The 12566-nt window shown below is 42.4% G+C and overlaps 1 protein-coding gene across 1 annotated transcript in view; it reads right to left on the reverse strand.

Moving 5' to 3' along the window:
- LOC139386635 (TGF-beta receptor type-1-like) overlaps positions 1-11034 on the reverse strand; it is a 51153-nt gene extending 40119 nt beyond the window's left edge. Inside the window, exon 1 of the mRNA XM_071132380.1 lies at positions 10892-11034. Coding sequence (XP_070988481.1) covers positions 10892-10967 — 76 coding nt within the window. The 5' untranslated portion in view covers positions 10968-11034. The remainder of the gene's footprint in view (positions 1-10891) is intronic.
- Between the last annotated feature and the right edge of the window lie 1532 nt (positions 11035-12566).

The following is a 12566-nucleotide window of genomic DNA, read 5'->3' on the forward strand; positions in this document are numbered from 1 at the left end:
CGTTTTATCTGAAAAAAACACAAGAAAGGATTGACACCCACCATCTCATAGTTTATTATTATTTTGTAGACATTTACTGCATTGATTACTAGGAAAATAAGCATTGCGCTGCACCTGCCACAAAACCTGCTAAATTATGTACACGACCAATAAAATTGTATTAGATTTCAGATTGTACTGAAATAATTTCTGTAAGAAATATAAGGTTAGCATTCTTGCAACATTATTTTGTTGAAATATAATTTCTCTCTGGTAAATGAAGCTAAATGATTGCACCCAAACTGGCCATTTTAAATTAAAGGATTCATATAATATTCAATAAATATTAAAGTACATAATATCTGATTTGGATCAACAAAAATGTCTAACAATAGATATGTTTCCATCCAGTTGACGACAGATTGATGTGAATATTCTAAAATCCGTATAAAGAATTTTACTGACACAAAAAGATCTCTCCATGTAGAATCTGTCTGCATTACCGAAAATTCCTGTTTCCATCACAGCTGTTGTTTTTTTTTTAATACAGTATGACGTGGATGGAAACGTGGTTAATCAAATCAAACTTTGTCACATGTGACAAATACAACAAGTTTGGACTTAACAGTGAAATGGTTACTTACAAGCCCTTTACCAATAGTGCAGTTCAAGAAGAGTTAATAAAATATTTACCAAATAAAGCAAAATAATATAAAACACAATAACATAACAATAACGAGGCTATATACAGGGGGTACCAGTACGGAGTCAGTGTGCGGGGGTACAGGTTAGAGGTAAGTTGTAAATGTAGGTAGGGGTGAAGTGACTATGTATAGATAATAAAACAGCGAGTAGCAGCAGTGTACTAAACAAATGGAGGGGGGGGGGGTCAATGTAATAGTCCGGTGGCCATTTGATTAGTTGTTCAGCAGTCTTATGGCTTGGGGGTAGAAGCTGTTAAAGAGCCTTTTGGTCCTAGACTTGGCGCTCCGGTAGCGCTTGCCGTGCGGGTGACTGGACTTTTATGGGCTTTCCTCTGACATCGCCTATTATATAGTTCCTGGATTGCTGGAAGCTTGGCCCCAGTTATGTACTGGGCCGTATGTAGTACCCTCTGTAGTGCCTTACGGTCAGATGCCGAGCAGTTGCCATACCAGGCAGTGATGCAACCGGTCAGGATGCTCTTGATGGTGCGGCAGTAGAACTTTGAGGATTTGGGGACCCATGCCAAATCTTGTGTCTCCTGAGGGGGAAAAAGTTTTGTTGTGTCCTCTTCACGACTGTCTTGATGTGTTTGGACCATGATAGATCATTGGTGATGTGGACACCAAGGAACTTGAAACTCTCAACCAGCTCACTACAGCCCTGTTGGTGTTAATGGGGGCCTGTTCGGACCGCCTTTTCCTGTAGTCCACGATCAGTTTCTTTGTCTTGCTCACATTGAGGGAGAGGTTGTTGTCCTGGCACCACACTGCCAGTTCTCTGACCTCCTCCTTATAGGCTGTCTCATCGTTGTTGGTGATCAGGCCTACCACCGTTGTGTCGTCAGCAAACTTAAGGATGGTGTTTGAGTCGTGTTTGGTCGTGGGTGAACAGGGACTACAGAAGGTAACTAAGAACACACCCCTAAGGGGGCCCCGTGTTGAGTAATGAGTAAGACATGAGGATCCAAAGAAATGGTCAAAAGCCACCCACCCCAATCCCAACAAGTATACAGAATCAGTTCTGTTTGCGTGCTAATATAAGTACCATTGACTTTTGGGCTGTTCTCACCCCCTTGGTCAACCAAGAGTGGTCTATTTTTTTCAACCAATTAATTTGTCAATATATAGACACACCCTGTGTTTGAATAAAATGTAGGATACTTTGTCTGATGCTGTAAGGGCAGCAATTAAAAATGACACAAATTACTGAAGAGGGAGTCAGAGATGTATTTTTATTTAATTAGGCAAGCCAGTTAACTTCTTTGGGGTATCCCCCCCTCTTCTCAATTTCCACCTAAAGACATACCCTAATCTAACTGCCTGTAGCCCAGGCACAGAGGCAAGGATATGCATATTCTTGGTATCATTTGAAAGGAAACACTCTGAATTTTGTGGAAATGTGAATTGAATGTAGGAGAATATAACACAATAGATCTGGTAAAATAAAATACAAGGAAATAAACATACGTTTTCTGTTTTTTATTGTTGCTGCATCATTTTTCAAATTACCAAGAACAGCCAAACATACAGATAGGATGCTGGGGATGATTTGAATGAAGAACATAAGATGGCAACAATAGCTGAGTAACGTTTTAGACAGATAACTTAAAAAATGAGCGAGCTACATGACATTGAGCATGAAGTCACCCAGGTGTCCCACACAAATGTACCCAAATGTACCCAAGTGGCCGAGTTGGTATAGTGATACATTTTGAAGGAAAGAACTATATACAAAATACATAAATGATATTCTAACACACACACACACCCCCCAAAAAAATATATAGGAAAAAATATATAAAATAAATAAATAATAATAAACAAACAAATAACAAGGGTAACTATTTACACATTTTCTATTTACAATATTGTGAAGACCCTCAGTCCTCTACACAATATTGTGCTGCTGGTGCCATGGCCCATAGAAGTCTCTTTCTGCTGTAAAGCAGAGGCTTACTGAACAGGTGGTGCAGGTGATGGGGCATTTCCTGTGACAAAGGGCACAACGACGTCTCCCTACTGTGCCCTTTTTGCCCTGTGGCACATTCATGCCTGCAGAGATGAATCTGGGCAGGTGAACACCACTGGTTGGAGCAGAAGGTGCTACAGTGGACTTGCTGTAGCTAGCAAGCTCCTGGATGAGCAGCTCCCTGAAGGCTAGCTGTGAGATGGGGGGGGCTGTCCACAGCTCTTGGCCATTTCCTTCTGGATATTGAAGGAATTCACCACAGCAATGTCAATGAAATGATAAAATGTTTTGTATCATTTCATGGTCTTGTGAAGAACATTGTATTAGCACATCTGACAGGTCCACACCTCCCATGCTCTTGTTGTAGTCCTTCACAGCAGCTGGAAGGGGGAGATTTTTTGTGGTCCATGCCCCGGCACCGTCCTTCACACGCCTGATGACGTGATCTCCACTGTGTCTACTGTGTCTATATATTGACAAATCCACGGTTTCCATTTTTTACCAATCAATTGGTCTAAAAAAATAGACCACTCTTGGTCGACCAAGAGGGGGGAAACAGCCCAAAAGTCAATGGTACTTATATTAGCACGCAAACAGAACTGATTCTGTAGACTTGTGGATACTGGAGCACATGACCACCTCTCTGGTATCCATCCACTTCACAAACAACAGGCCATCTTCACGGATCCATTGTATGGTACCCCGCTCAGCTCACTTAGGCATGTCGTTCACCTTGGTCTTTGGAAATCCCACCCTGTTGGTACGAATGGTGCCACAAGCCCACACCTCCCACTTCCTCAGCTCTGTAAACAGGGTAGGGCTTGTGTAGAAGTTGTCCACAAACAGTTTGTAGCCCTTCCTCGGCAGTTGAAAATCCAATAACTCCATAACGGAATCATAACTCAGTCCATAACCGGTAGCAAAACTGTTTTCCCCCTCATAAACAAAAAAATTGCAAGTGTAGGCACACACAGAATCAGCCAAAACAAACAGCTTGTAAACCCATTTGGTTGGTTTGTTATGCATGTATTGTTTGAGGCTGATTCTGGCCTTTGAGGCTACCATCCTCTCATCGATGGACAGGTTCTGGGCGGGCTGAAAATACTGTAAGTCTTGCAGGCATCAACGATGCTGGGGTAGAGAGGTTTTATTTTACAGATCCTATCAAACCTTGGTGTGCCTCTCTTCTTGTCATTCTCCCCATCAATTTCTGGGTCACTGATGTGAAGCGCCCGTGAGATAGTCAGAAACCTTTTACAAGACATGACAGTCATGGGGAAAGGCAGTTGATAGAGAGCTGACGTTTTCCAGTAGTCCCTTAGAGTTTTCAACTTCACCAGCCCCATGTAAATGACCATTGAAAAGTAGCAGAAAAGGTCTGACATGGAAATGGTATTCCATGCCTCTTTCTTTCCTGCCTGCTTCTTAGCCCTACTTATTTGTGTTCGCCACCAGAGAATCAACAACTGATGAGTTGAAAAACAGTTTATAAAGTTGAAGGGGGCTGTACTTTGCATTCATGTCTAGTTGAGGTCCTGGCTGCCTTTTGGGTCTAAAAACTGGTGGATTTGGTTCCACATCATTTTCTAACACAGAGTGCCAACGACCCTCTGGCCCTCTTTCTGCAGGTTTCTCTCTTCCCCACCTCCTCTTCTTTGTCACTGACTTCACATCTCTAGATGGCCAGGTAGGTGAGGAGCAGTAAACAGCGGAGGTCCGGCTGGATGAACCAGCTTCAGAGGGAGATGGACACCTAGACAGTGGCGGCTCATAATCAGAATCACTGCCACTGTGAAAGATTACAAAAATCAGTAACAATACTTTCACGTATGAGCCCTGTATCAACACATATATATATATATACAGTGCCTTGCGAAAGTATTCGGCCCCCTTGAACTTTGCGACCTTTTGCTACATTTCAGGCTTCAAACATAAAGATATAAAACTGTATTTTTTTGTGAAGAATCAACAACAAGTGGGACACAATCATGAAGTGGAACGACATTTATTGGATATTTCAAACTTTTTTAACAAATCAAAAACTGAAAAATTGGGCGTGCAAAATTATTCAGCCCCTTTACTTTCAGTGCAGCAAACTCTCTCCAGAAGTTCAGTGAGGATCTCTGAATGATCCAATGTTGACCTAAATGACTAATGATGATAAATACAATCCACCTGTGTGTAATCAAGTCTCCGTATAAATTCACCTGCACTGTGATAGTCTCAGAGGTCCGTTAAAAGCGCAGAGAGCATCATGAAGAACAAGGAACACACCAGGCAGGTCCGAGATACTGTTGTGAAGAAGTTTAAAGCTGGATTTGGATACAAAAAGATTTCCCAAGCTTTTAACATCCCAAGGAGCACTGTGCAAGCGATAATATTGAAATGGAAGGAGTATCAGACCACTGCAAATCTACCAAGACCTGGCCGTCCCTCTAAACTTTCAGCTCATACAAGGAGAAGACTGATCAGAGATGCAGCCAAGAGGCCCATGATCACTCTGGATGAACTGCAGAGATCTACAGCTGAGGTGGGAGACTCTGTCCATAGGACAACAATCAGTCGTATATTGCACAAATCTGGCCTTTATGGAAGAGTGGCAAGAAGAAAGCCATTTCTTAAAGATATCCATAAAAAGTGTTGTTTAAAGTTTGCCACAAGCCACCTGGGAGACACACCAAACATGTGGAAGAAGGTGCTCTGGTCAGATGAAACCAAATTTTTCAGTTTTTGATTTGTTAAAGTTTGAAATATCCAATAAATGTCGTTCCACTTCATGATTGTGTCCCACTTGTTGTTCACTCAGTTTTATATCTTTATGTTTGAAGCCTGAAATGTGGCAAAAGGTCGCAAAGTTCAAGGGGGCCGAATACTTTAGCAAGGCACTGTATATATGAGTACAGGGAACATAATCACTATGGTGAAGTGCTGTTCCATTCCATAATTTTTACATTTATTTTACATAAACATATCACACACACACACAGTATTGCCAATGTGTACTTTACACATTTCATTACAGATGATATTTTTATATTGCAAATAAAATAAGAAACTAAAAAAATCTCGAATAATATTTCATATTAATTTCAAACAATGACATTAGCATTAGAACTTACCAATCCAGCATGGCATCCTCGCCGTGCAGAAACATTTCATCCGTCTGGGAGTCGAAACTAGCAAAACTACCTTCGCTAAAAGATTCATCTTTCTGAAGAAACTCGGTCTCGCTGTCTCGATCAATTTCCTCTATAATTTGGGTTAAATCTGTATACCTAGACTTTGTTTTAGCTTTTCCTGATTTACTCACCATAATTTAAATATATAAACTTGTTGAAAATGTTATTGAATATGTACTGCTATGAATAACACTCATAGCTCCGTCAAGTAGGATTTGCAATGGCGAATGAACCTCTTTTACGCCAGTGTTTACGACAAATGCTGGTCTTTGAACGTATAACCATTACATATTGCCGTTTACCTTAGCTCATTGGCTATCTTCTAAGCTAGATTTCAAGATGATCAGTGGTCATTGGGCCAAAATACAGTCAATCAACGATAGACTGGTCCTACCATTGGTGCGCAATGAGGTCATTGATTGGTGTCTTCAAATCGGTTTGTTTCGGTCAATACATCCTGGGAAAAGAACCATCATGTATGGTTGTGTTAGTAATAACCAGAGGATTGCGTTAGTAATAACCAGAGGATTGCGTTAGTAACAACCAGAGGATTGCAATGAAACCAACCATGACTGGATAAACGTTTGTTTAGTGTGTGTAATTACCACGAACGCTTCGTCCAAAGTTGAATGAGACGGAAATCAAGACGCAACCGGTTTACAAATGTTTTGTGTTAGGCTATAAAAATGTATTTTATCAAACAAAACAAACATTCACTGTGTAGTTAGGACACTTGGCATTGCCACCAGAGGAAGATCTTCAATGGTAAGCAATGTATTTTATTGTTATTTCTGACTTTCGTGACGCTAATGCTTGGTTGGAACATGCTAATAATACTTGTGTGTTTGGTGCCGTCCTCAGAAAATCGCATGTTTGCTTTTGTAGTAAACCTTTTTGAAATCTGACACAGCGGCTGGATTAATAAGACGTTCATCTTTTAAATGATGTAAGATACATGTATTTACAAGAATGTTTAATACAACGAATGGTGTATTTAAAATGTTAGCTCTCTGCAGTTTCACCGGATGTGGGGCCCTAAGAAATCAGAAAAATGCTCACCCAGAGGCACCGCTTCTAGAAGCCGAGGACTTTAACGCAGGGAAACTTAAATCTGTTTTACCTCATTTCTGCCAGCATGTATAATGTGCAACCAGGGGGGGGGGGGGGGGGGGGGGACTGGACCACCTTTACTCCACACACAGAGACAGCTACAAAGCTCTACCTCGCCCTCCATTTGGCAAATCTGACCATAACAAATCTGATTCCTGCTTATGGGGCGGCAGGTAGCCTGGTGGTTAGAGCGTTGGACTAATAACCGAGAGGTTGTAAGATAAAATCCCCGAGCTGACAAGGTAAAAATCTGTCGTTCTGCCCCTGAACAAGGCAGTTAATCCACTGTTCCTAGGCCATCATTGAAAATAAGAATTTGTTCTTAACTGACTTGCATAGTTAAATAAAGGTAAATTACAAGCAAAAACTAAAGCAGGAAGTACCAGTGATTCGCTCAATAAGGAAGTGGTCAGAGGACACAGATGCTAAGCTAAAGGACTGTTTTGCTAGCACAGACATGTGCATCGATAAGTGCATCGATGACGTCGTCCCCACAGTGACCGTACGTACATACCCCAACCAGAAGCCATGGATTACAGGCAACATCCACATTGAGCTAAAGGGTAGAGCTTCCAGTTTCAAGGAGCGGGACTCTAACCCGGACGCTTATAAGAAATCCTGCTATTCCCGCCAACGAACCATCAGTCAAAGCGTCAATACAGGCCTAAGATTGAATCGTACTACACCGGTTAAGATGTGGCATGGCTGTCGGGTCGGTATTTGCATACCGTCCCGATAGATCCACAGATGATGCAATCTCTATTGCACTCCACACTGCCCTTTCCCATCTGGACAAAAGGAACACCTACATGAGAATGATATTTATTGACTACAGCTCAGCATTCAACACCATAGTGCCCTCAAAGCTTATCACTAAGCTAAGGATCCTGGGACTAAACACCTCCCTCTGCAACTGGATTCTGGACTTCGACGGGCCGCCCCCGGGTGGTATGGGTAGGTAACAACACATATGCCACGCTGATCCTCAACACAGGAGCCCCTCAGGGGTGCGTGCGCTGTCCCCTCCTGTACTCCCTGTTCACCCATGACTGCATGGCCAAGTACGACTCCAACACAATCATTAAGTTTGCTGACGGCACAACAGTGGTAGGCCTGATCACTGACAATGATGAGACTGACCTCCTCCCTATAGGCTGAGACCTGGCAGTGTGGTGCCAGGATAACAACTTCTCCCTCAACGTGATCAAGACAAAAGAGATGATTGTGGACTACAAAAAAAGGAGGGCCGAGCACACCCCCATTCTCATTGACAGGCTGTAGGTTGAAAGCTTCAAGTTCCTTGGTGTCCACATCACCAACAAAATATCATGGTCCAAACACACCAAGACAGTTGTGAAGAGGGCACGATAACGCCTATTCCCCCTCTGAAGACTGAAGAGATTTGGCACGGGTCCTCACATGCTCAAAAAGTTCTACAGCTGCACCATCGAGAGCATTGCATCGGTGGTTGCATCACCGCCTGGTATGGCAACTGCTCGGCCTCTGACCGAAAGGCACTACAGAGGGTTGTGTGTACGGCCCAGTACACCAAGCTTCCTGCCATCCAGGACCTCTATACCAGTCGGTGTCATAGGAAGGCCCAAGAAATTGCCAAGGACTCCAACCACCCTAGTCATAGATTGTTCTCTCTACTACCGCACGGCAAGCGGTACCGGAGCGCCTAGTTTAGGTCAAAAAGGCTTCTTAACAGATTCAACCCCCAAGCGATAAGACTCTTGAACAGTTATTCAAATGACTACCCTGACTATTTGCATTGTCCCCACACCCCATTTTTACACTGCTGCTACTCTGTTTATTATCCATGCATGTATCCATGCATCCATGTAGTCACTTTACCTACATGTACATATTACCTCGCCTAACCGGTGCCCCCACACATTGACTCTGTACCGGTACCCCCTGTATATTAGCCTCGCTACTATTATTTTATTGTTGCTCCTTAATTATTTGTTATATTTCTATTTTTCTTAACTGCATTGTTGGTTAAGAGCTTGTAAGTAAGCATTTCACTGTAAGGTCCACACCTGCTGTATTTGGCACGTGACATCAAATTTATTTATTCTAAAGTGGATTAAATATTAGGTCTGGTCTGGGCCAATTGAGGAAAGTCTCTGAATTAGCATATGAATCCTATAATTTAAAAATGGCCAATTTGTGTGGAATCAATTACCTTAATTTATCAGAGATTAAATTATATTTCAACCAAATTTAGCAGGAATGCTAATCTTGTCTCTTTCTAACTACAGATACAATCTGAGATGGTGGGCTTCGTGGATGGCTGAAATTACATGGAAAGACCCATCTTCAATTGGTTCACAGAACTCCATCCCTCTGTACACATTGTGGAATGTGCTCTGAGGAGGGTTTATTCCCTATGGTAGACTATAGGTTTGTAAATCACATTATGGAAATTACATAGACCTATTCACATCTCAGCACAGTACACTGATAGACATGGACCAGATGAGATCTAACCATGCAAAATAACATTACTCATTTATGAACCTATGACATATTACAGCAGAAAACGAGATCATGTTTCTGATCATGTCCCTGCTTTTCTCTCCTCTAGTCATCCATTACAAGACACCCTACACAGGGATGCTTGTGCTGGAACATTTGTGCTCTCTGTACATTGAAGGTATGTGTGGATGAGCCGTTCTCAGCTCTGCCCATCAGTGGACAAATGGAGCCCATCACCATTCCTCATACAGATGGGATGCTTTGTTTCCACGAGCCTTCTCCGTAAATTGGATCGCGATTAAGATTAAACACGCTATGGCTTCGTTAACTATAACCTTCTCATCTCTAGACTACATCTCCTATCCATCCGTTATAAAAAAAAAAAATAAACTCACCGCACAATTTTAGAATTGGAACTCGAGATAATGACTATACTGTGAAATGGTAATTTTGCTATAGCAAAGCTTCAATTGAGAAGCTGAAAAATATATAAATTGATGCCTCGGGCAACTACTCGTGGGTAACAATGTCAACGTAGGCTACATGCGCCTCCAGTATCCATGGATGCATCAGCAGGCACGTAGAGTATGTTTGGTAGGCTAAGTAATCATTCCTTGTTAGTCAATTATCAGAAACACCACGTATTGAATCGATACGTCTCCAATATTATGTAACAAATCGTATGCTTTGAATCTGGTAAACGGGTCATTCGGTAGTCAGTTATTTGCAACAGTGTATCTAACGTTAAATAGCCTAGGGGCTTAGCCTAGGCTACATATTGATATTCCTACGTGAGTCCTTATCAATAATCGACTATTTAGACATTTTAGATGATAATGTGCTCTTTGGACTAATGTCTTCAGATAACTTATTTTGTTGTATTCGACAAGTGCTATGGCGAGTTTTTTAGATCTCTAGAGACACTACACATCCTCAGCAACGAAGCGGGAGCATTGTATGATCCAATGTCGCCACCCTATCACGCTTCCATGATAATTATCTGGACATTGTATCAAGTATAAAACTGTCACCTTTTCAACAGCTCATATGTGCCGATCCTATTCATTCGGTTCGCTTTGCTCGTCCTATGACTCAAACAACTGTTTACAAAAAATATATACAGGACACATCGACTTCACCAAGTACAGAAAGAGCAATTGTCGAGTCTCTCTTTTGCTAGACAACATATCAGCCACTTCAACACAACGGGATATAAATGTCTGGCCATGGCACCTCCTAGTCCTAAACTATAGGCAACTGAGGCCATTTTCGTGCAAGTGACTTTTTATTCTCTCTCACCCGCCTGGTCATTTGCTTGACAATAAACATTCCTGGCAGCTCGGTTCCCCATGACCTGCGCCATGTTTGAAAACACAATTTTTTTAAAACAAAAACCAAGTGTGAAAATCTAACTTGAATCATAATTCTGTGTCTAAGCCATATACGGCAGTGTCTGCATCACTTACCGATTGATATGTGAATTCCTGCTCCAAGAAACGTGACCAAAAATATGAAATAACAGCGTATTGTATCCATTGTCATAACAAATTACTCTGGGCAATTTCTCACCAACTTCTGTATTCTTTGCTTGGAGGAAAAAAAATGGTCTGATTGCCAACAACGCGAAAATTCCCCGCCCACATGGAACTCCCCCAACCGCCCTTAACCCCTCTCTCATACCCAACCCCTTCTCACACTGGGCGTGTTCTAGCATGCAGACGGTAGTCGAAAATCAGTGAATGAAGTCGGGGGAGGTGCATCTGCGACAGCCGAAAGTCGGACACTGTAGTGGTTTCCCAACAGCAAGGCTCAGATTAACATGGCAGCGTCAACATACGCTACATGACCAAACGTATGTGGACACCTGCTCATCTAACACATCATTCCAAAATCATGGGCATTAATATGGAGTTGGTCCCCCCCTTTGCTGCTATAATATCCTACACTATTCTGGGAAGGCTTTCCACTAGAATGTTCCACTGGAACAGTGTTGTGGGGATTTGCCTCCATTCAGCCACAAGAGCATTAGTGAAGTTGGGCACTGATGTTGGGCGATTAGGCCTGGCTCGCAGTCGGTGTTCCAATTCATCCCAAAGGTGTTCGATGGAGTTGAGGTCAGGGCTCTATGCAGGCAGTCAAGTTCTTCCACAACGATCTCGACTAAACCATTTCTGTATGGATCTCGCTTTGTGTACAGTACACTTCTAAATAAATAATCTGGAAATAACACAATGAAATATTTATCCAGCTGACAAAATATGGCTGCATCCCACTCCTAAATGAAACCCTATTTCCTATATAGTTCAAGTCCTTTGACCAGGGCCCATAGGGCTCAGGCAGTACATCTGCCTGCACTCCCAGGTGAGAAATTCAGCTGAGAACAAGAATAAGGTATGTGTAAATCAAAACACTATTACTGAGCTCAATGTAGAGAGAGAATAAAACCTGAATACAGAATGTCCTGACAGCTTGCCTTCTTCCTCAAGAGACAAAAGCTATTGAACAGAGAGAAACTAGAGTACAGAACATGATGAAAAGTAACACCAAGCAGGGAGCAGTCAAATTATTCTGTCCTTCACTCTATTTTAATATTTAGAGACAAGGAAAGTTATTTTCAGCCACCATTGAAGTGAAGGGGGAGGGGGAGAAGGCCAGATGCATTACATGACCAAAGGTATGTGGACACCAGCTTGTTGTGTTCAATGGAGTTCAGGTCAGGGCTCTTTGCAGGCCAGTCAAGTTATTCCTCACCGATCTTGACAAACCATTTATTTTTGGAGCTTGCATTGTGCACGGGGGCATTGTAATGCTGAAACAGGAAAGGGCCTTCCCCAAACTGTTGCCACAAAGTTGGAAGCACAGAATCGTCTAGAATGTCATTGTATGCTGTAGTGTTAAGATTTCCCTTAAATGGAACTAAGGGTTTTAGCCCAAACCATGAAAAACAGCCCCAGACAATTATTCCTCCTCCACCAAACTTTACAGCTGGCACTATGCCTTGGGACAGGTAACGTTATCCTGGCATCCGCCAAACCCAGATTTGACCGTTGGACTGCCAGATGGTGAAGCGTGATTCATGCCGCCAGAGAACACATTTCCACTGCTCCAGAGTCCAATGGCGGCGAGCTTTACTCCCCTCCA

The sequence above is a fragment of the Oncorhynchus clarkii genome, chromosome 28, assembly GCF_045791955.1.
Source record: "Oncorhynchus clarkii lewisi isolate Uvic-CL-2024 chromosome 28, UVic_Ocla_1.0, whole genome shotgun sequence".
In the NCBI taxonomy this organism is placed as follows: domain Eukaryota; kingdom Metazoa; phylum Chordata; class Actinopteri; order Salmoniformes; family Salmonidae; genus Oncorhynchus; species Oncorhynchus clarkii.